The sequence below is a fragment of the Salvelinus namaycush genome, chromosome 19 (genome assembly GCF_016432855.1).
Source record: "Salvelinus namaycush isolate Seneca chromosome 19, SaNama_1.0, whole genome shotgun sequence".
NCBI lineage: Eukaryota > Metazoa > Chordata > Actinopteri > Salmoniformes > Salmonidae > Salvelinus > Salvelinus namaycush.
This window is the reverse complement of record NC_052325.1, coordinates 45,746,903-45,764,138: the sequence shown is the minus strand read 5'-3', so window position 1 is coordinate 45,764,138 and position 17,236 is coordinate 45,746,903. Positions and strand designations below refer to the sequence as shown.

At 41.8% G+C, this 17,236-nt stretch overlaps 1 protein-coding gene across 4 annotated transcripts; it reads right to left on the bottom strand.

Moving 5' to 3' along the window:
* Positions 1–390: 390 nt before the first annotated feature.
* On the bottom strand, positions 391–11,180 carry commd6 (COMM domain containing 6). Of its 4 annotated transcripts, none has more exons than XM_039015076.1 (7): positions 11,034–11,180; positions 10,421–10,479; positions 5,921–5,986; positions 5,747–5,823; positions 3,052–3,220; positions 1,152–1,304; positions 391–889 (listed from the first exon to the last, which is right to left on the bottom strand). In XM_039015076.1, the coding sequence occupies exons 1-7, from the start codon at positions 11,056–11,058 to the stop codon at positions 839–841; spliced, it is 600 nt and encodes a 199-aa protein (XP_038871004.1). In that variant the 5' UTR covers positions 11,059–11,180; the 3' UTR covers positions 391–838. The 4 variants fall into 4 exon arrangements, with proteins under 4 accessions (XP_038871004.1, XP_038871005.1, XP_038871006.1 ...); XM_039015077.1 differs by having other exon boundaries at positions 459–889; positions 5,921–6,068; positions 11,034–11,087; XM_039015078.1 differs by having other exon boundaries at positions 459–889; positions 5,921–6,068; positions 11,030–11,048.
* Positions 11,181–17,236: the final 6,056 nt, after the last annotated feature.

The window sequence follows — 17,236 nt, the reverse complement described above, 5'->3', positions numbered from 1 at the left end:
TAAAACATTTACACCTTAGAGTTGAGTGATGGTTTGATGAGCATGAAAACGATGTAAATCATATGCCAGTCTTCTCAGTCACAACATCTCAACCAATTGAACACCTATGGGTGATTCTGGAGCAGCGCCCGAAGCAATGTTTTCCACCACTACCAACAAAACTAATGGATGTCTCATCCCTGCAATAGAGTTCGACACTTACAGAATCTATGCAAAGGTGCATTGAAGCTGTTCTGGCTCGTGGTGGCCCAATAACCTGTATATCCATTGTTTTGTCAAAATTGCTCAAGCTCAGTCAATTTTGTTGGGGTTCATTGATTGACTTAAGACTGGACCACTAAGGAACACGCAATCTCTTGGAAAGCCATTTTGGTGTATTGTCGCACTGAAAAATAAAACTCGATCCCAGGGAAAGGTATTCAGTAAACTGAGGCAGGTTTTACTCCATTTTTTCCCCATTTATTTTTTATTTTTTTTTACAAACAAAGCATTTGTGTCAGATCTGTCAGTCTGTCAGATCAGAGGCAGTAAGGATGACTAGGGATGTTCTCTTAATAAGTGTGCGAATTAGACCATGTTCTGTCCTGCTAAGCATTCAAAATGTAACGAGTACTTTTGGGTGTTAGGGAAAATGTATAGGGTAAAAAGTACATAATTGTCTTTGGGAACGTAGTGAAGTAAAAATATAAATAGTAAAGTACAGATACCTTAAAGTATTTTTTACACCACTGGAATTCAGCATTCGTGGACACAAAATGCTATTGAGCGTAAACATTACCAATAACGTAAATAAGGGCATGGCATTCTCATCAAGGAGGGGTTTCTGGGCCATAGAACGTCATACTGTTTCCAAAACAGCTGCCATCTCCTTGAATTGCCTGTAGAAGTTCTGCAAAGAGAGTAGGAAAAGTCTGTCAGTAAATAGAATAGATCGTAATTTGTTCAGAATTGTTTTTCTGATGCAATGTTTCCCTCTCACACACACAACAGGCCGGGTTACCAACAGAGCAGGATCCTAAAGTGTTGGGGTAAACTGCGTAAGGTATTTTACATAGAGTAAAGGACGGTTGTACACTAGCGCCATATAAGCAAAACCTTCAATCATCTCAAACATCACTCATCCATTGCTTTAAGATGAAGAATAAACTGACCTGGAATTGTGCAATGGTCATTTCAAAGGACCGCTGGGAGATCTGTCCAGAGGTGTCTGCGATCTTCAACAGGAGGGAGACGTGGGGGGAGTTGAGAGAGCGACAGGTGTCCGAGCTCACCGCCATGCCCAGCTTCCACTGCATGTCCACCAGCTAGACAGGCACACCAGGGGTTAAATCAACAGCTCACTTGCAACTACAGATGGCAAAGCATTTACAGTATATTTAAAAAGTATGGATTGTGGGTTCGATTCCCACAGAGGGACCAGTACGGGAAAAAGTACAAAAAAGTATCACCTCACTCAGTAAGTAGTATAACTGAAGTACTTGACTGTATTTAAAGACATGGATGACTTGTATGCTGTGTGATGACTTAACGAAATATTGATTGATATACTGTATATTTAAGTAGGCCTTTATGCCAATAAGTAAGTTAGGGTTCCCGAGTGGCGCAGCGATCTAAGGAACTGCATCTCACTACATACAACCTGGTTCGAATCCAGGCTGTATAAAAACCGGCCGTGATTTGGAGTCCCGTAGGGCAGTGCGAAATTGGCCCAGCGTCGTCCGGATTTGGCCGGTGTAGGCCGTCATTGTAAATAAGAGTTTGTTCTTAACTGACTTGCCTAGTTATTTATAAATACATATATATTTTTTAATACCTACAGTAAACAGGACTGCTATAGGCCCATGTCATTTCAATAAAAACCTTGAACCCATCTGTCCCTGACTTCTGTAAATAATGTGTATTTTACACTCCAGCAGTGGCCTTACATTGAGATAAATATCATAAGACAAACTTTATCCATTTCTTCCTCAAAGCGCCATGGTCTGCTGCACCATGTGCATTTTAACAGTAGAATAGCCGGGAATCGAGTAGCCTACCAATAACCGCCAGTCTAATAAATCAATGTAATAGACACAATCACAAATAAATCTATTAACATTGTGTTGAGTTCATAAAAAAACATGGTACTAAGACAATTTATATCAAAATAACAGAACAGCATGTTTTGTTAATTTAGCAGACATCACATGCTTACATTCTCCAGACCTTTACAACAATGAATGACGGAATATAACAGAATCCAATAAAATGATCATTAGCAAATATCGATTTGGGGACTATCATCAGTGGGCATGGCGCTATGGTTATTGTAGGAAAACATTTTGAAAGGGAGACCATCTGTAAAACAGTGTGTTGTTTGGCAAAACAAGGTTCATTAAAAACCTTGGGAAAATGCTCTTTCGGATAGGGTATAGCAATCAAAACGTTTGGCAGGCATGGACCGCTGTCGGATTATGTGGAAAAGTAAGCAAGCGCCAACAAGCTTGATAAGACGCCAACTAAAATTCCTGCTGGAGGTCAAACTAGCATTAAATGGCAACAATGGTACGATGCAACTTTTAAATAAGGACACTGTAGATAAGACGGCATTCAATCATTGATCAATTTGTGCAGTGTGACTGCTTTGCAGACGCTCTGGAAAGTGGCTTCAGTCTTGTTGTGGGAGACTATGATGGGTTGATAAGCTGAATTAGGTGTATTATACTGTAGCTTTGTCTGGGGCAAAAGCCTGCACTCACACATGCCCTTTGTGGGTACAATTCCCCATCCTTAATTAGGAGATTCCAATACCCAATTCCAAAACTTCTGGCCACTTCAAGGGCTGCATACTTCCTTGCTATACCTTGCCCTCTATAATTTCGAAACCATATCCAACCATTTCAAATATACACAAGTACCTATGGCGTAGGAGCTAGCCTGGTGGTCCATAGGACTTGGCTATACAGCAACGATAGATATGGGAACAGGCTAAGGAGCAAGGAGTTGACCTGGAATTAGGCAAGAGAAGAATCCATTGTTTTGGTGGGCTCCAGTAGCCGGGTGTAGGCCTACCTGTCCGATGCTGAGCATGGCTTGGGACTCTTGGTGCGTGTTGACTAGGGTACCCTGGTCACTCCATAGCCGGTGGAGCACCTGAAGGGCAGTTTTGGACCACTTACTGCTGCCCTCTCCCAGCCTAGCTACCAGTACATCAGCAGAGAGGTTGTTCTTTTCAGTCGACCTGTTCAAAATAGAACAAATGTGTTAATTTAACACAGACGTCTGGACCCAGTCAACATATACAGTGAATTTGGACCCCTTCCCCTTTTCCACATTTTGTTACGTTACAGCCTCATTCTGAAATTCTCAGAAATCTACACACGATACCCCATAATGATAAAGTAAAAACTGGTTAATAGAAATTTTTGCACATTTAGAAAAACTTATATCACATAATATCACAAAATATTCAGAACCTTTCAGTACTTTGTTGAAGCACCTTTGGCAGCGATTATAACCTTCAGTCTTCTTGGGTATGACTACAAGCTTGGCATACCTGTATTTGGGGAGCTTCTCCCATTCTTCTCAAGCTCTGTCAGGTTGGATGGGGAGCGTCGCTGCACAGCTATTTTCAAGTCTCTCCAGAGATGTTCCAAGTCTGGGCTTTGGCTGGGCCACAAGGACATTTGGAGACTTGTCCCGAAGCCACTCCTGCATTGTCTTGGCTGTGTGCTTAGGGTCATTGTCCTGTTGGAAGGTGAACGTTCGCCCCAGTATGAAGTCCTGAGCAGGTTTTCATCAAGGATCTCTGTGTACTTTACTCCGTTCAGCTTTCCCTTGATCCTGACTAATCTCCCAGTCCCTGAAAAACATCCCCACAGCATGATGCTCCCACCACCATGCATCACCGTACGGATGGTGCCAGGTTTACTCCACACGTGACACTTGGCATTCAGGCCAAAGAGTTCAATCTTGGTTTCATCAGACCAGAGAATCTTGTTTCTCATGGTCTGAGTCCTTTTGGCAAACTAAAGCGGGCTGTCATGTGCCTTTTACTGAGGAGTGGCTTCCGTCTGGCCACTCTACCATAAAGGCCTGATTGGTGGAGCGCGAGATGGTTGTCCTTCTGGAAGGTTCTCCCATCTCCACAGAGGAACTCTGGAGTTCTGTCAGAGTGACCATAGGGTTCTAGGTCACCTCCCTGACCAAGGCCCTTCTACCCCGATTGCTCAGTTTGGCTGGGAGGCCCGCTCTAGGAAGAGTCTTGGTGGTTCCAAACCTATTCCATTTAAGAATGATGGAGACCACTGGGTTCTTGAGGGACCTTAAATGCTGCAGTAATCGTTTGGTACCCTTTCCCAGATCTGTGCCTCGACACAATCCTGTCTCGGAGCTCTACAGACAATTCCTTCGACCACATGGCTTGGTTTTTGCTCTGACATGCCCTGTCAACCATGGGCCCTTATATAGACAGGTGTGTGCATTTCCAAATCATGTCCAATCAATTGAATTTACCACAGCTGGACTCCAATCAAGTTGTAGAAACATCAAGGATGATCAATGGAAACAGGATGCACCTGAGCTGAATTTCGAGTCTCATAGCAAAGGGTCTGAATACTTATGCAAATGTTTACTTTATTATTATTAAATACATTTGCAAAAGAATGATGAAAACCTGTTCCCGCTTTGTCATTATGGGAAATTGTGTGTCGACAGATTAAAAATTACATTTCCTCATCAATTTTAAAATATAGCTGTAACGTAACAAAAATGTGTAAAAGGGGTCTCTATACTTTCCAAATGCATTTAAACCCACAACTCACCCACCATGGAATATCCTTATGACTCTCCAAATAAATAAAACCAATTACTTTAGTAATTGGTAATCCTGTAGGTTCATGCTCTACAACATTCGCAGAGTACGACCCTGCCTCACACAGGAAGCGGCGCAGGTCCTAATCCAGGCACTTGTCATCTCCCGTCTGGACTACTGCAACTCGCTGTTGGCTGGGCTCCCTGCCTGTGCCATTAAACCCCTACAACTCATCCAGAACGCCGCAGCCCGTCTGGTGTTCAACCTTCCCAAGTTCTCTCACGTCACCCCGCTCCTCCGCTCTCTCCACTGGCTTCCAGTTGAAGCTCGCATCCGCTACAAGACCATGGTGCTTGCCTACGGAGCTGTGAGGGGAACGGCACCTCCGTACCTTCAGGCTCTGATCAGGCCCTACACCCAAACAAGGGCACTGCGTTCATCCACCTCTGGCCTGCTCGCCTCCCTACCTCTGAGGAAGTACAGCTCCCGCTCAGCCCAGTCAAAACTGTTCGCTGCTCTGGCACCCCAATGGTGGAACAAACTCCCCCATGACGCCAGGTCAGCGGAGTCAATCACCACCTTCCGGAAACACCTGAAACACCACCTCTTTAAGGAATACCTAGGATAGGATAAAGTAATCCTTCTACCCCCCCCCCCCCCCTTAAAAGAGTTAGATGCACTATTGTAAAGTGGTTGTTCCACTGGATATCATAAGGTGAATGCACCAACTTGTAAGTCGCTCTAGATAAGAGCGTCTGCTAAATGACTTAAATGTAAATGTTAAATGTAACAAATCATAGCCATGGCCCTGGAGCCACTACCCACCACTGGTTCCTGACCTATCCCAAAAGGAGAGCAAACAAAATCGATGTGCTGAACGCCGGATATAGTATTTTTTTGGCAACTTGCCGATGAGTGTAGAAGTTGGTTGCGGATCACAAACAGCTACAATACCTGAACGTTAAGAAGAGAAATTGGACAACCTCCTGTAGAGCCTCTTGGTCAAGTCGGATCCCAGCTCTTTGAAACTTCTGTACAGAAAAAGGTAGAAAACGTGTTACAAAATCAGATCATGTAAATATGGTTCATTTTAGGGAGAGAAAGGACAGTGGCAATGTGTTGACTTACATCAGAGATTTCAGCGGAATCCACTCCCCTGACCTGTCCTTGGAGATGACTCAGAATCTGCTGACACTGCATGAGGAGATTATCAGAACCACATCCTCAATAACAGCTCCTGAAATGGTGACTGATGACTGCTGCATCGATGCACTCTCTAATACAAAAGTATTGTATTTCAATACATCTGACTGTGACTGGTCGGTCGCTGTATCTATGCACTCTAATACATAGGACTATGGTCTACCGACCAATTGGGATATTTGGTCCAAATGTTTTTTTATTTGTTTCTGTCAATGGTGACGCAGCTGAACAAGTGTAGCCGGTGCCAGTATAGATGTATGGACCAAACCTGTCATCATTTGAAATAAATGCATGCACATATAAATAGATAAATAAAAGGCACACATGAATTGATGAATGAATGCCAGGGCTTGTCCTCTTGTCCCAGACAAGTGAAAATAGTAACCCAAAAAATAAAGTGATATATTTATATATTTTTATTTATATTTCAGATTCTTCAAGTTGCCACCCTTTGCCTTGATGACAACTTTGCACACTCTTGGCATTCTCTCAACCAGCTTCATGAGGTAGTCATCTGGAATGCGTTTCAATTAACAGGTGTACCTTCTTAAAAGTTATGTTTTAGAATTTCCTTTCCTTAATGCATTTCAGACAATCAGTTGTGTTGTGACAAGGTTGCAGTGGTATACAGAAGATAGCCCTATTTGGTTAAAGACCAATCTCCAGATTATGGCAAGAACAGTTCAAATAAGCAAAGAGAAATGACAGTACATCATTACTTAAAGACATGAAGGTCAGTCAATATGGAAAATGTCAAGAACTTTGAAAGTTTCTTCAAGTGCAGTTGCAAAAACCATCAAGCGCTATGATGAAACTGGCTCTCATGAGGACCACCACAGGAATGGAAGACCCAGAGTTAACTATGCTGCAGAGTATAAGTTCATTGCAGCCCAAATAAATGCTTCAGAGTTAAAGTAACAGACACATCAACAGTTCAGAGGAGACTGTGTGAGTCAGGCCTTCATGGTCAAATTGCTGCAAAGAAATCACTACTGAAGGACACTGATAAGACTTGCTTGGGCCAAGAAACACGAGCAATAGACATTAGACCAGTGGAAATTTGTCCTTTGGTCTAGAGTCCAAATTGGAGATATTTGGTTCCAACCGCTGTGTCTTTGTGAGACGCGGTGTGGGTGAACAGATGATCTCTGCATGTGTGGTTGCCACTGTAAAGCATGGAAGAGGTGGTGTTATGGTGTGGGGGGTGCTTTGCTGGTAACACTGATTTATTTAGAATTCAAGGGCCACTTAACCAGCCTGGCCACCCCAGCATTCTGCAGCGAGACGCCATCCCATCTGGTTTGGGCTTAGCGGGACTCTAGGCTGTGTAAGGGTTATATTACCAAGTAGGAGAGTGATGGAGAGCTGCATCAGATCACCTGGCCTCCACAATCCACCAACCTCAACCAAATTGCGATGGTTTGGGATGAGTCAGACCGCAGAGTAAAGGAAAAGCAGCCAACACGTGCTCAGCATGTGGGAACTCCTTCAAGACTGTTGGAAAAGCATTCCAGGTGAAGCTGGTTGAGAGAATGTCAAGAGTGTGCAAAGCTGTCATCAAGGCGCAGGGTTGCTACTTTGAAGAACCTCAAATATATTTTCAATTTGTTTAAAATTTCTTGGTTACTACACGATTCCATATATGTTAGGTGTCCAAACATTTGACTGGTACCGTATGTATGTATGTATGTATACTACCGTTCAAAAGTTTGGGGTCACTTAGAAAATGTCCTGGTTTCTGAAAGAAAAGCAATTTTTTTTGTCCATTAAAATAACATCAAATTGATCAGAAATACAGTGTCCTCAACTGGCAGCTTCATTAAATAGTACCCGCAAAATACCAGTCTCAACGTCAACAGTGAAGAGGCGACTCCGGGACGCTGGCCTTCTAGGCAGAGTTCCTCTGTCCAGTGTCTGTTCTTTTGCCCATTTTAATCTTCTTTTTATTGGCCAGTCTGAGATGTCTTTTTCTTTGCAACTGCCTAGGCCAGCATCCCGGAGTTGACGGAGACTGGTGTTTTGTGGGTACTATTTAATGAAGCTGCCAGTTGAGAACTTGTGAGGCATCCGTTTCACAAACGAGACAGTATAATGTACTTGTCCTCTTGCTCAGTTCTGCACCGGGGCCTCCTGGGTCAATTCTGGTGAGGGCCAGTTTGCGCTGTTCTATATAGGGAGTAGTACACAGCGTTGTATGAGATCTTCAGTTTCTCGCATGGAATAGCCTTAATTTCTCAGAACAAGAATAGACTGATGAGTTTCAGAACAAAGCTCTTAATTACTGGCCATTTTGAGCCTGTAATCGAACCCACAAATGCTGATGCTCCAGATACTCAACTAGTCTAAAGAAGGCCAGTTTCATTGCTTTTTTAAAATCAGAACAACAGTTTTCAGCAGAGCTAACATAATTGCAAAGGGGTTTTCTAACGATCAGCGAGCCTTTCAAAATGATAAACTTGGATTAGCTAACAATGTGCCATTGGAACACAGGAGAGATGGTTGCTGATAATGGGCCCCTGTACCCATATGTAGATATTCTATAAAAAATCTGCCGTTTCCAGCTACAATAGTCATTTACAATATTAACAATGTCAACACTATTTCTGATCCATTTGATGTTATTTTAAAACGGACAACAAAAAAAATGTTATTTTCTTTCAAAAACAAGGGAGGCGATGACCAATTTTGGCAGGACATGCAAAGACATGAGTTTAGAAAGGGCTTGGAGCTCACATGGTCAGTATCCCCACGTAGCCTATTCAGATATAAATCACTTGGCTTGGAATGTGTTAAAATTCCACTAGAACAATGCAGTGACCCCAAATTTTTTAACTGTAGCGTATGTGAGATATATATACACACACACACAGTTGAAGTCGGAAGTTTACATACACCTAAGCCAAAAAAATTTAAACTCAGTTTTTCCACATTTCCTGACCTTTAATCCTAGTAAAAATTCCCTGTCTTAGGTCAGTTAGGATCACCACATTATTTTAAGAATGTGAAATGTCAGAATTGAGAAAATTATTTATTTTCATGTTAAACAATGTAAAGGCAATGCTACCAAATACTAATTGAGTGTACGTAAACTTCTGACCCACTGGGAATGTGATGAAAGAAATTAAAGCTGAAATAAATCATTCTCTCTACTATTATTCTGACATTTCACATTCTTTAAATAAAAGTGGTGATCCTATCTGACTTAAGACCAGGGAATTTTTACGAGGATTAAATGTCAGAAATTGTGAAAAACTGAGTTTAAATGTATTTGGCTAAGATGTATGTAAACTTCGACTTCAACTGTAGAGATATATATATCTATATATGAGAGGAGTTATGCCAATGCAGTTGAACGTTCTGAGGGTGACTATTTCTCCTCCATAGCCATTAAGTGATAATTAATCTTTCCGTTCTGTTTCTGTTGTTTTTCAACCTATGAAGAATTCTAGTGACACTACAACACATTAAAGACTTGGATACCCATTATCCTGAATGCCAATTCAATAAAAACGTCTTAAATTCACTGCTCTGTTTTGCTTGTTTACAGCGGGTGATTTCTTAGAAGGGATCCAGTTTGTCAAATTTACATCAGATTTGACTTTTCGTAGCAGGTCAGTAGTTAGGTTAAGGTTTGGAAAAGGTTTAGCTAAAATACAAGAAAATATACACTTTTGATGTTAATTTGACAAAGCTGAATCCCTTCTAGCCATGACCCTGTCAGAGTTGCTCGTGTTATTACGTCGCCAACATTCCGAGAATTAAGTAAATGGGCACTAACATGGTGGCCGTTCTAAAACCTGGCCTAACTGAGTATACAAAACATTAAGAACACCAGCACTTTCCATGACAGACTGACCAGGTAAAAGCTATGATCCCGTATTAATGCCACTTATTAATTCCCCTTCAAATCAGTGTAGATGAAGGGGAGGAGACAGGTTAAAGAAGGATTTTTAAGCCTTGAGACATGGATTGTGGATGTTTGCCATTCAGAGGGTGAATGGGCAAGACAAAAAATATATAAGTTCCTTCGAACAGGGTATGGTAGTAGGTTCCAGCTGCATCAGTTTGTGTCACAAACTGCAACGCTGCTGGGTTTATCATGTGCAACAGTTGAATGATCCACCACTCAAAAAACTTCCAGCCAACTAGACAACTGTGGGAAGCATTGGTATCAACACAGGCCAGCATCCCTGCGGAACGCTTTTGACAACTGGTGGAGTCCATGACCCGAATAATTGAGGCTGTTCTGAGGGCAACTCAATATCAGGAAGGTGTTTTAAAAAAGGTTTGGTATACTCAGTGTATATGGCTCTGGATTGGCCTATCACTCCAATCATTACAGCTGAAAAAGACGTGGTACTATTTCAAGCGTCTCATCTTTCTCAATGAATGCCAAGAGAAATGACAGATACAGGATGTCCTTACTGTTTCTGCCAATAAATCTGGAGGGAGTCTTCCAATGTTTTCCACAGTTTTGTCAACGCCTAAAAACCACAGAAGTTGATTAGTAAGTTTAAAAAAATGGCTAGCCCATTAGCTACTTAGCCAAGTCAGTGAGTATGTAACGTTAGCGAACTACCGTTACCTAGCTATTGGGTATCTTCCCATTTATTCATTAGTTAGATCCTTCACATATACCTACAGTCATTGGAATTATCGCAATTAAATTATGTGCGCACATACATAAGTTAGAAAACAGTGTTAACTATGCAAGTCTTCACATCAGCTACAAAATGCGTAGCTAGTTATTGCGCGTCTTCCTATTTGTATTTATTCTTTATTTGGATCTCAATTCGATTATTTATGCACATCGCAAAGTTAGTTAACACTGTTTCCTATGGAAAGTCTTGATATCAACTACAAAAATAGTAACGTTAACTATCTGGTTAGCACTTGACAACAGATAAACGGGGAAACCTTTGGCTTGGCTGTGTTTAACGTCGTTACATTGCTCGCGTAGGTATTAGCTAACCGTTAGCTTGTTGTTAGTTAGCTAGCTATGTTAACGTCTCATATTATGTTGAAATACTGCACCCACTAGGCGATGAATCCAACCCCGGCATCTCTGATCGCAAGTAGGGGTGGAAAACGGAGGATCGGAGTAGATAAGCAACGAAGAAGAGGTCACCACAGTAAAATCACAGATAGAACAATGAGCCACACATCTCACCGGATGAGTAAATGTGAAGCATCCGGTTGGCGGTTCCACTCACACCAAATGTGGTTATTAGAGGAAGCCCATTGGCCGGCAGTGGGAGAAGATGGATTTTGGCCGACATTTTGTAAATTTGTTTAATCGACGAAACATTTAATGTCATACTGAATTACGCTTTGGAAACAGAAATGTAACCGAGTGGACTTCATTTTGTATACTTTAACCTTTGCCAAAGTTTTAAAAAACGGTGTTGTTTAGATTGATTGCAAGCGTGAATTTAGTTATTGCACTCGAGCACTTTATGTAGTGGGCGTTCTTTTCTTCTATGGTATAACGGCGTTCACAACAATTAAAATGTGCTTTCTGACACCTACTGTGCGGGGGATAATACGGATCCCAAAAATAGAGCAAACATTTGGGTCAAATTGAAATATCATACTAACTACCATAAAAATAAATTAACCAAACAGTTTGTTTGTTTGTTCAGTGTTCATCCTTTAATAAATAAGAATGTACGCATACCACGCTGCGCCTTGGTCCGATCCTTATAACGAACGTGACAACAGCCTTATTCTAAAATTGATTACATCATTTTTTCTCTCATAAATCTACACACAACACCCCATAACAACAAAGTCAAAACAGACTTTTGAAACTTCATGTGTTTGTATTGTTAAAAAAATGTACAAATAAAAATAAATGTATGGTTTAACATGCCTTTAATGTTTATTTGTTTTAGCGGTTAGTGATAATGTTAGTAATAAAAAGTGTTACTACATTTGTATGTACATCACTAAGCATTTATGTATGTGTTATAAATGACCAAGTGGGTCTGACTATTAACCTCTTAAATGTAATGGCAAAATGTAGATTTCTGCCTAAACTCAATTGACTAGGTAATGAGAATCAGGTAAATTACTTTCACGGTGGCAACTGCCTTACATATAACAGCTATAACAGTCATTCCACGTATGTTTGTTGTTGTTGAACGCTGTCGAACGCCGAAACCTGAACTAAAGATCTCGGTTTAAAAGCTGACAGTGTTTTTATATACTTTTGTTTTAATTTGAAACCTGCGTCTCTGTTTTGCTAAATTGCTGTGAGCGCTGCTATCTGTCCTGCCAGAATCTGGATCCTGCCAGATTCTGTATAGGGGGAGAGACGCGAAAGCCCAGCTTGCCTAGCTGGCTCGGCGGTCTATTGAACGTGTCCAGCGTTGCAGGAGCTTGCTTGCGGAGGGAGGACTACTCTTAGCAAGCAAGTAACAAACCTACATAAGCTACTGGGGAACCCACGCCCACCTACTTTTTATTTTTCTTCCACTCCAGTAGCCGGATGCCACTCTGGTCTGGTGGAAGTTTCGCTGCCGTGTCGCCTCTACACAGCCGACTGGCCGGTGCTAGGCAGGGTTCCTTCCCCGAAGGGGTCTCCCCCGTCCCTGGAGAACGGAGCTGATCTCGACCCAACCGACCAGCCATGGAGGTATGTCACTCGCCGTGGAAGTCGAAGAAGGTGTCCTCTGGCAACGGGGGTCTCCATGGAACTGACACAGACCAGAAACAGCTTTTCCGCCCTGGATCCAGAGGTTCCGGCACCTTCGTCCTTGGTGGCTTCCCAATCAAGATCGGATCCGGAGGTACCTGCGTCTTCATCCTCGGTTCTGTCTCCCTCTCTGGTGGCTTCTATCACGGGTTCAGATCTTCGGAGCTCCCAGCCTCACGGTCTGGTGACCGGCTCAATCAGCATCACCAGCTGTCATCACAGGCAGCTCTATGGAGAGAAACATCTCGGTCTCCAAGGCAAAAACCCTGTGCTACCCAGGAGCACGAGTACAGGACATCATAAGGCTGCTTCTGACTGTTCTACCACAGATTCCGGGAGCTGACACTGTCGTAGTCCATGTGGGGTCAAACAACATCAGGAGGTCTAGCTCGGAACATTTGAAAATAGATTTTAAAGAACTGATCTTAGCATTAAAAGACTCCAAAAAATGACCAATAATTTCTGGCCCAGTACCATCGTGTGAAAGATTCAGCAGACTGTTGGCATAACACATTTGGTTAAAAGACTACTGTAGCTCTGCTGGAGTCACTTTTATTGATATATTATTTTGCACCTTCTGGAAACAGAAGATACTCTACAGGAATGACGGAGTCCATCCAAATCATCTTGGCTCCTGGACTCTGTCCACGCATTTCAAGGCTGTGTTGAAACAATGACTGGTAAATGATCCAAGACCAGCTCAGTTAATTGTGACAATGAGTAGTCATAATGTTGCATCAAATGTACATGATCTTAGGGGCATTGGCAAACACAATGTAAGTAAGTTAATTTATGTACCCCTAATTGCACTGAATACATCTGTTTATCCTGCAGCTATTGTAAGCAGTAATCATGAGCCTATAAACCAGAGTTACACTGTTAGAACTGAGGTGGTGTGCAATAGTAGGAAGACCACTTCATGCAGCTCACCCTGCACTATCAGCTCCTATGTAAATAACATGAGTAAGTCTACCTCTGATAAGCTTCCCAGTAAAGCATTAAAATCAAGCAACCCAGAAAAGTGCTAAAAAATAGCCCATATTAACATAGCCCAAGAAACAAGGTCCATGAAGTCATAAACTTTCTTGTAACATATGACACTATATCTCTGAAACTCACTTAGATAATACCTTTGATGATACAGTGGTAGCAATACATGGTTATAACATCTACCGAAAAGACAGAAATGCCAACGGAGGCAGTGTTGCAGTCTATATTCAGAACCACATTCCTGTAAAGATTAGAGAGGATCTCATGTTAAATACTGTTGAAGTAATATGGCTGCAGGTTCATCTGCCTCACCTAAAGTCCATTCTGGTGGGAAGCTGCTATAGACCACCAAGTGCAGTCAGTATCTGGATAATATGTGTGAAATGCTTGATAATGTATGTGATATCAACAGAGAGGTATATTTTCTGGGTGATTGGCTATCATCAAGCTGCCCACTCAGGAAAAAACGTTAAACTGTAACCAGTGCCTGCAACTTGGATCAGGTCATCAGTCAACCTACAAGGGTAGTTACAAACAGCACAGGAATTAAACATCAACATGGATTAATTACATCTTTACTAATACTGCCGATATTTGCTTTAAAGCAGTATCCAAATCCATAGGATGTAGTGATCACAATATAATAGCCATATCTAGGAAAACCAAAGTTCCAAAGGCTGGGCCTAATATAGTGTATAAGAGGTCATACAATACATTTTGTAGTGATTCATACGTGGATGTAAAGAATATTTGCTGGTCTGTGGTGTGTAATGAGCAACCAGACGCTGCACTTGACGCATTTATGAAACTACTTATTCTAGTTACTAATAAACACACACCCATTAAGAAAATTACTGTAAAAACTGTTACATCGCCTTGGATTGATGAGGAATTTAAAAATTGTATGGTTGAGAGGGATGAGGCAAAAGGTATGGCAATTAAGTCTGGCAGCCCAACTGATTGGCAAATGTACTGCAAATTAAGAAATCCTGTGACTAAACTAAATAACAATAAAAAAAACTATACTATGAAACAAAGATATCAATTATATAAAGAATGATAGTAAAAAGCTTTGGGGCACCTTAAATTACATTTTGGGGGAAAAAAGCCAACTTGGCTCCTTCATTCATTGAATCAGATGGCTCATTCATCACAAAGCCCACTGATATTGCCAACTACTTTAATTACTTTTTCATTGGCAAGATAAGCAAACTTAGGGATGACATGCCAGCAACAAACGTTGACACTACACATCCAAGTATATCTGACCAAAATTATGAATGACAAGATTTGTACTTTTGAATTCCGTAAAGTCAGTGTTTAAGAGGTGAAAAAAGTATTGTAGTCTATCAACAATGACAAGCCACCGGGGTCTGACAATCTGGATGGAAAATTACTGAGGATAATAGCAGACTACATCCTATTTGCCACATCTTCAATTTAAGTCTACTAGAGAGTGTGTGCCCTCAGGCCTGAAGGGAAGCTAAAGTCATTCCGCTACTGTCACGTTCGTAATAAGGACTGGACCAAGGCGCAGTGTGTGTAGAGTTCCACATCTTTATTACGGTGAAACTTCAAACAAAAAAACAATAAACCAACAACAAAAAACGTGACATCAGTGGTGCAACAAGCACAAACACAAATAATATCCCACAAACACAGGTGGGAAAAATGGCTACCTAAATATTATCCCAAATTAGAGGCAACGAATACCAGCTGCCTCTAATTGGGAACCATACAAAACACCAACATAGAAATATTGAACTAGAACACCCCCTAGTCACGCCCTGACTTACTACACCATAGAGAACCAAGGGCTCTCTATGGTCAGGGCGTGACAGCTACCCAAGAATAGTAAAGCCCCCTTTACTTGACCAGATACAATGCTATTTTACAGTAAAAAAATTGACAACAGAATTTCAGCATGCTTATAGTGAAGGACACTCAACAAGCACAGCACTTACACAAATGACTGATGATTGACTGAGAGAAATTGATGATAAAATTATTGTGGGGGCTGTTTTGTTAGACTTCAGTGCAGCTTTTGACATTATCAATCATAGTCTGGGGCTGGAAAAACGTATGTGTTATGGCTTTACACCCCCTGCTATAATGTGGATAAAGAGTTACTTGTCTAACAGAACATAGAGGGTGTTCTTTAATGGAAGCCTCTCCAACATAATCCAGGTAGAATCAGGAATTCTCCAGGGTAGCTGTTTTGCATTTTTTAACTTTTACTAAGGACATGCCACTGACTTTGAGTAAAGCCAGAGTGTCTATGTATGCGGATGACACAACACTATACACGTCAGCTACTACAGCGACTGAAATGACTGCAACACTCAACAAAGAGCTGCAGTCAGTTTCAGAGTGGGTGGCAAGGATTAAGTTAGCCCTAAATATTTCCAAAACTAAAAGCATTGTATTTGGAACAAAACACTCACTAAACCCTAAACCTCAACTAAATCTTGTAATAAATCTTGTGGAAATTGAGCAAGTTGAGATGACTAAACTGCTTGGAGTAACCCTAGAGAGTAACCTGTCATGGTCAAAACATATTGATGCAGTAATAGCTAAGATGGGGAGAAGTCTGTCTATAATAAAGCGATACTCTGCCTTCTTAACATTATCAACAAGGCAGGTCCTACAGACCCTCGTTTTGTCGCTCCTTGACTACTGTTCAGCCGTGTGGTCAGGTGCCACAGAAAAGGACTTAGGAAAATTGCAATTGGCTCAGAACAATGGCTGTTAGATTGGGGATGAAACCCGGAGAACATGCTGGCCGATGACACAATCAGGGTGCAGAATGCCTTCCAGAACCTGGACGTGAACTGAGGACCACGATCGGAGATCTTGTCGACCGGAAGTCCATGGATCCGGAAGTCGTGCTGCACCATAAGATGGGCCGTCTCCTTGGCTGAGGGCAACTTGGGAAGGGGAATAAAATATGCGGCTTTGGAAAACCTTTCCACAACCGTAAGGATGGTGGTGTAACCATCTGACAGGGGGAGATCAGTGACAAAGTCCAGAGATATATGGGACCAGGGGCGGTGAGGAACAGGGAGTGGTTGAAGGAGGCCAGCCGGAGCTTGCTGCTGAGTCTTGTTCTGTGCGCACACAGTACAGGAGGCGACAAATACGGAGATAAGAAACGGTGGCAGAAACATTATGTACAAAATAAGTTACAAATAACGCAAAAAAACACACACAATAGCACAATGTGATAGGAAAGCATCCAACAGGAAAGTGTGAGTATTGCCAGGAAACAGAGACTGTGGAGCATGTATTGCTACAGTGTGGCCAGTATCAGAGGGAAAGAGAGAGGCTGAGATCTAGTATGAGTGAGAAGGGGATACATACAATTAGTTTAGAGTATATTGAGTAGAACGTCATTAGATATAGTCTCAAATATGTTGTTTTCTTTTTTAAGAGCAACGGGGCTGGCAGGTAGGATTTAGTTTCTCCCTGTCTCTGGCCCACACTCCAGTATAGTAGGTGGCGGTAATGCACCATAACGTTAGTTGCCAACCGCAAATAAACCCCACCGAAGAAGA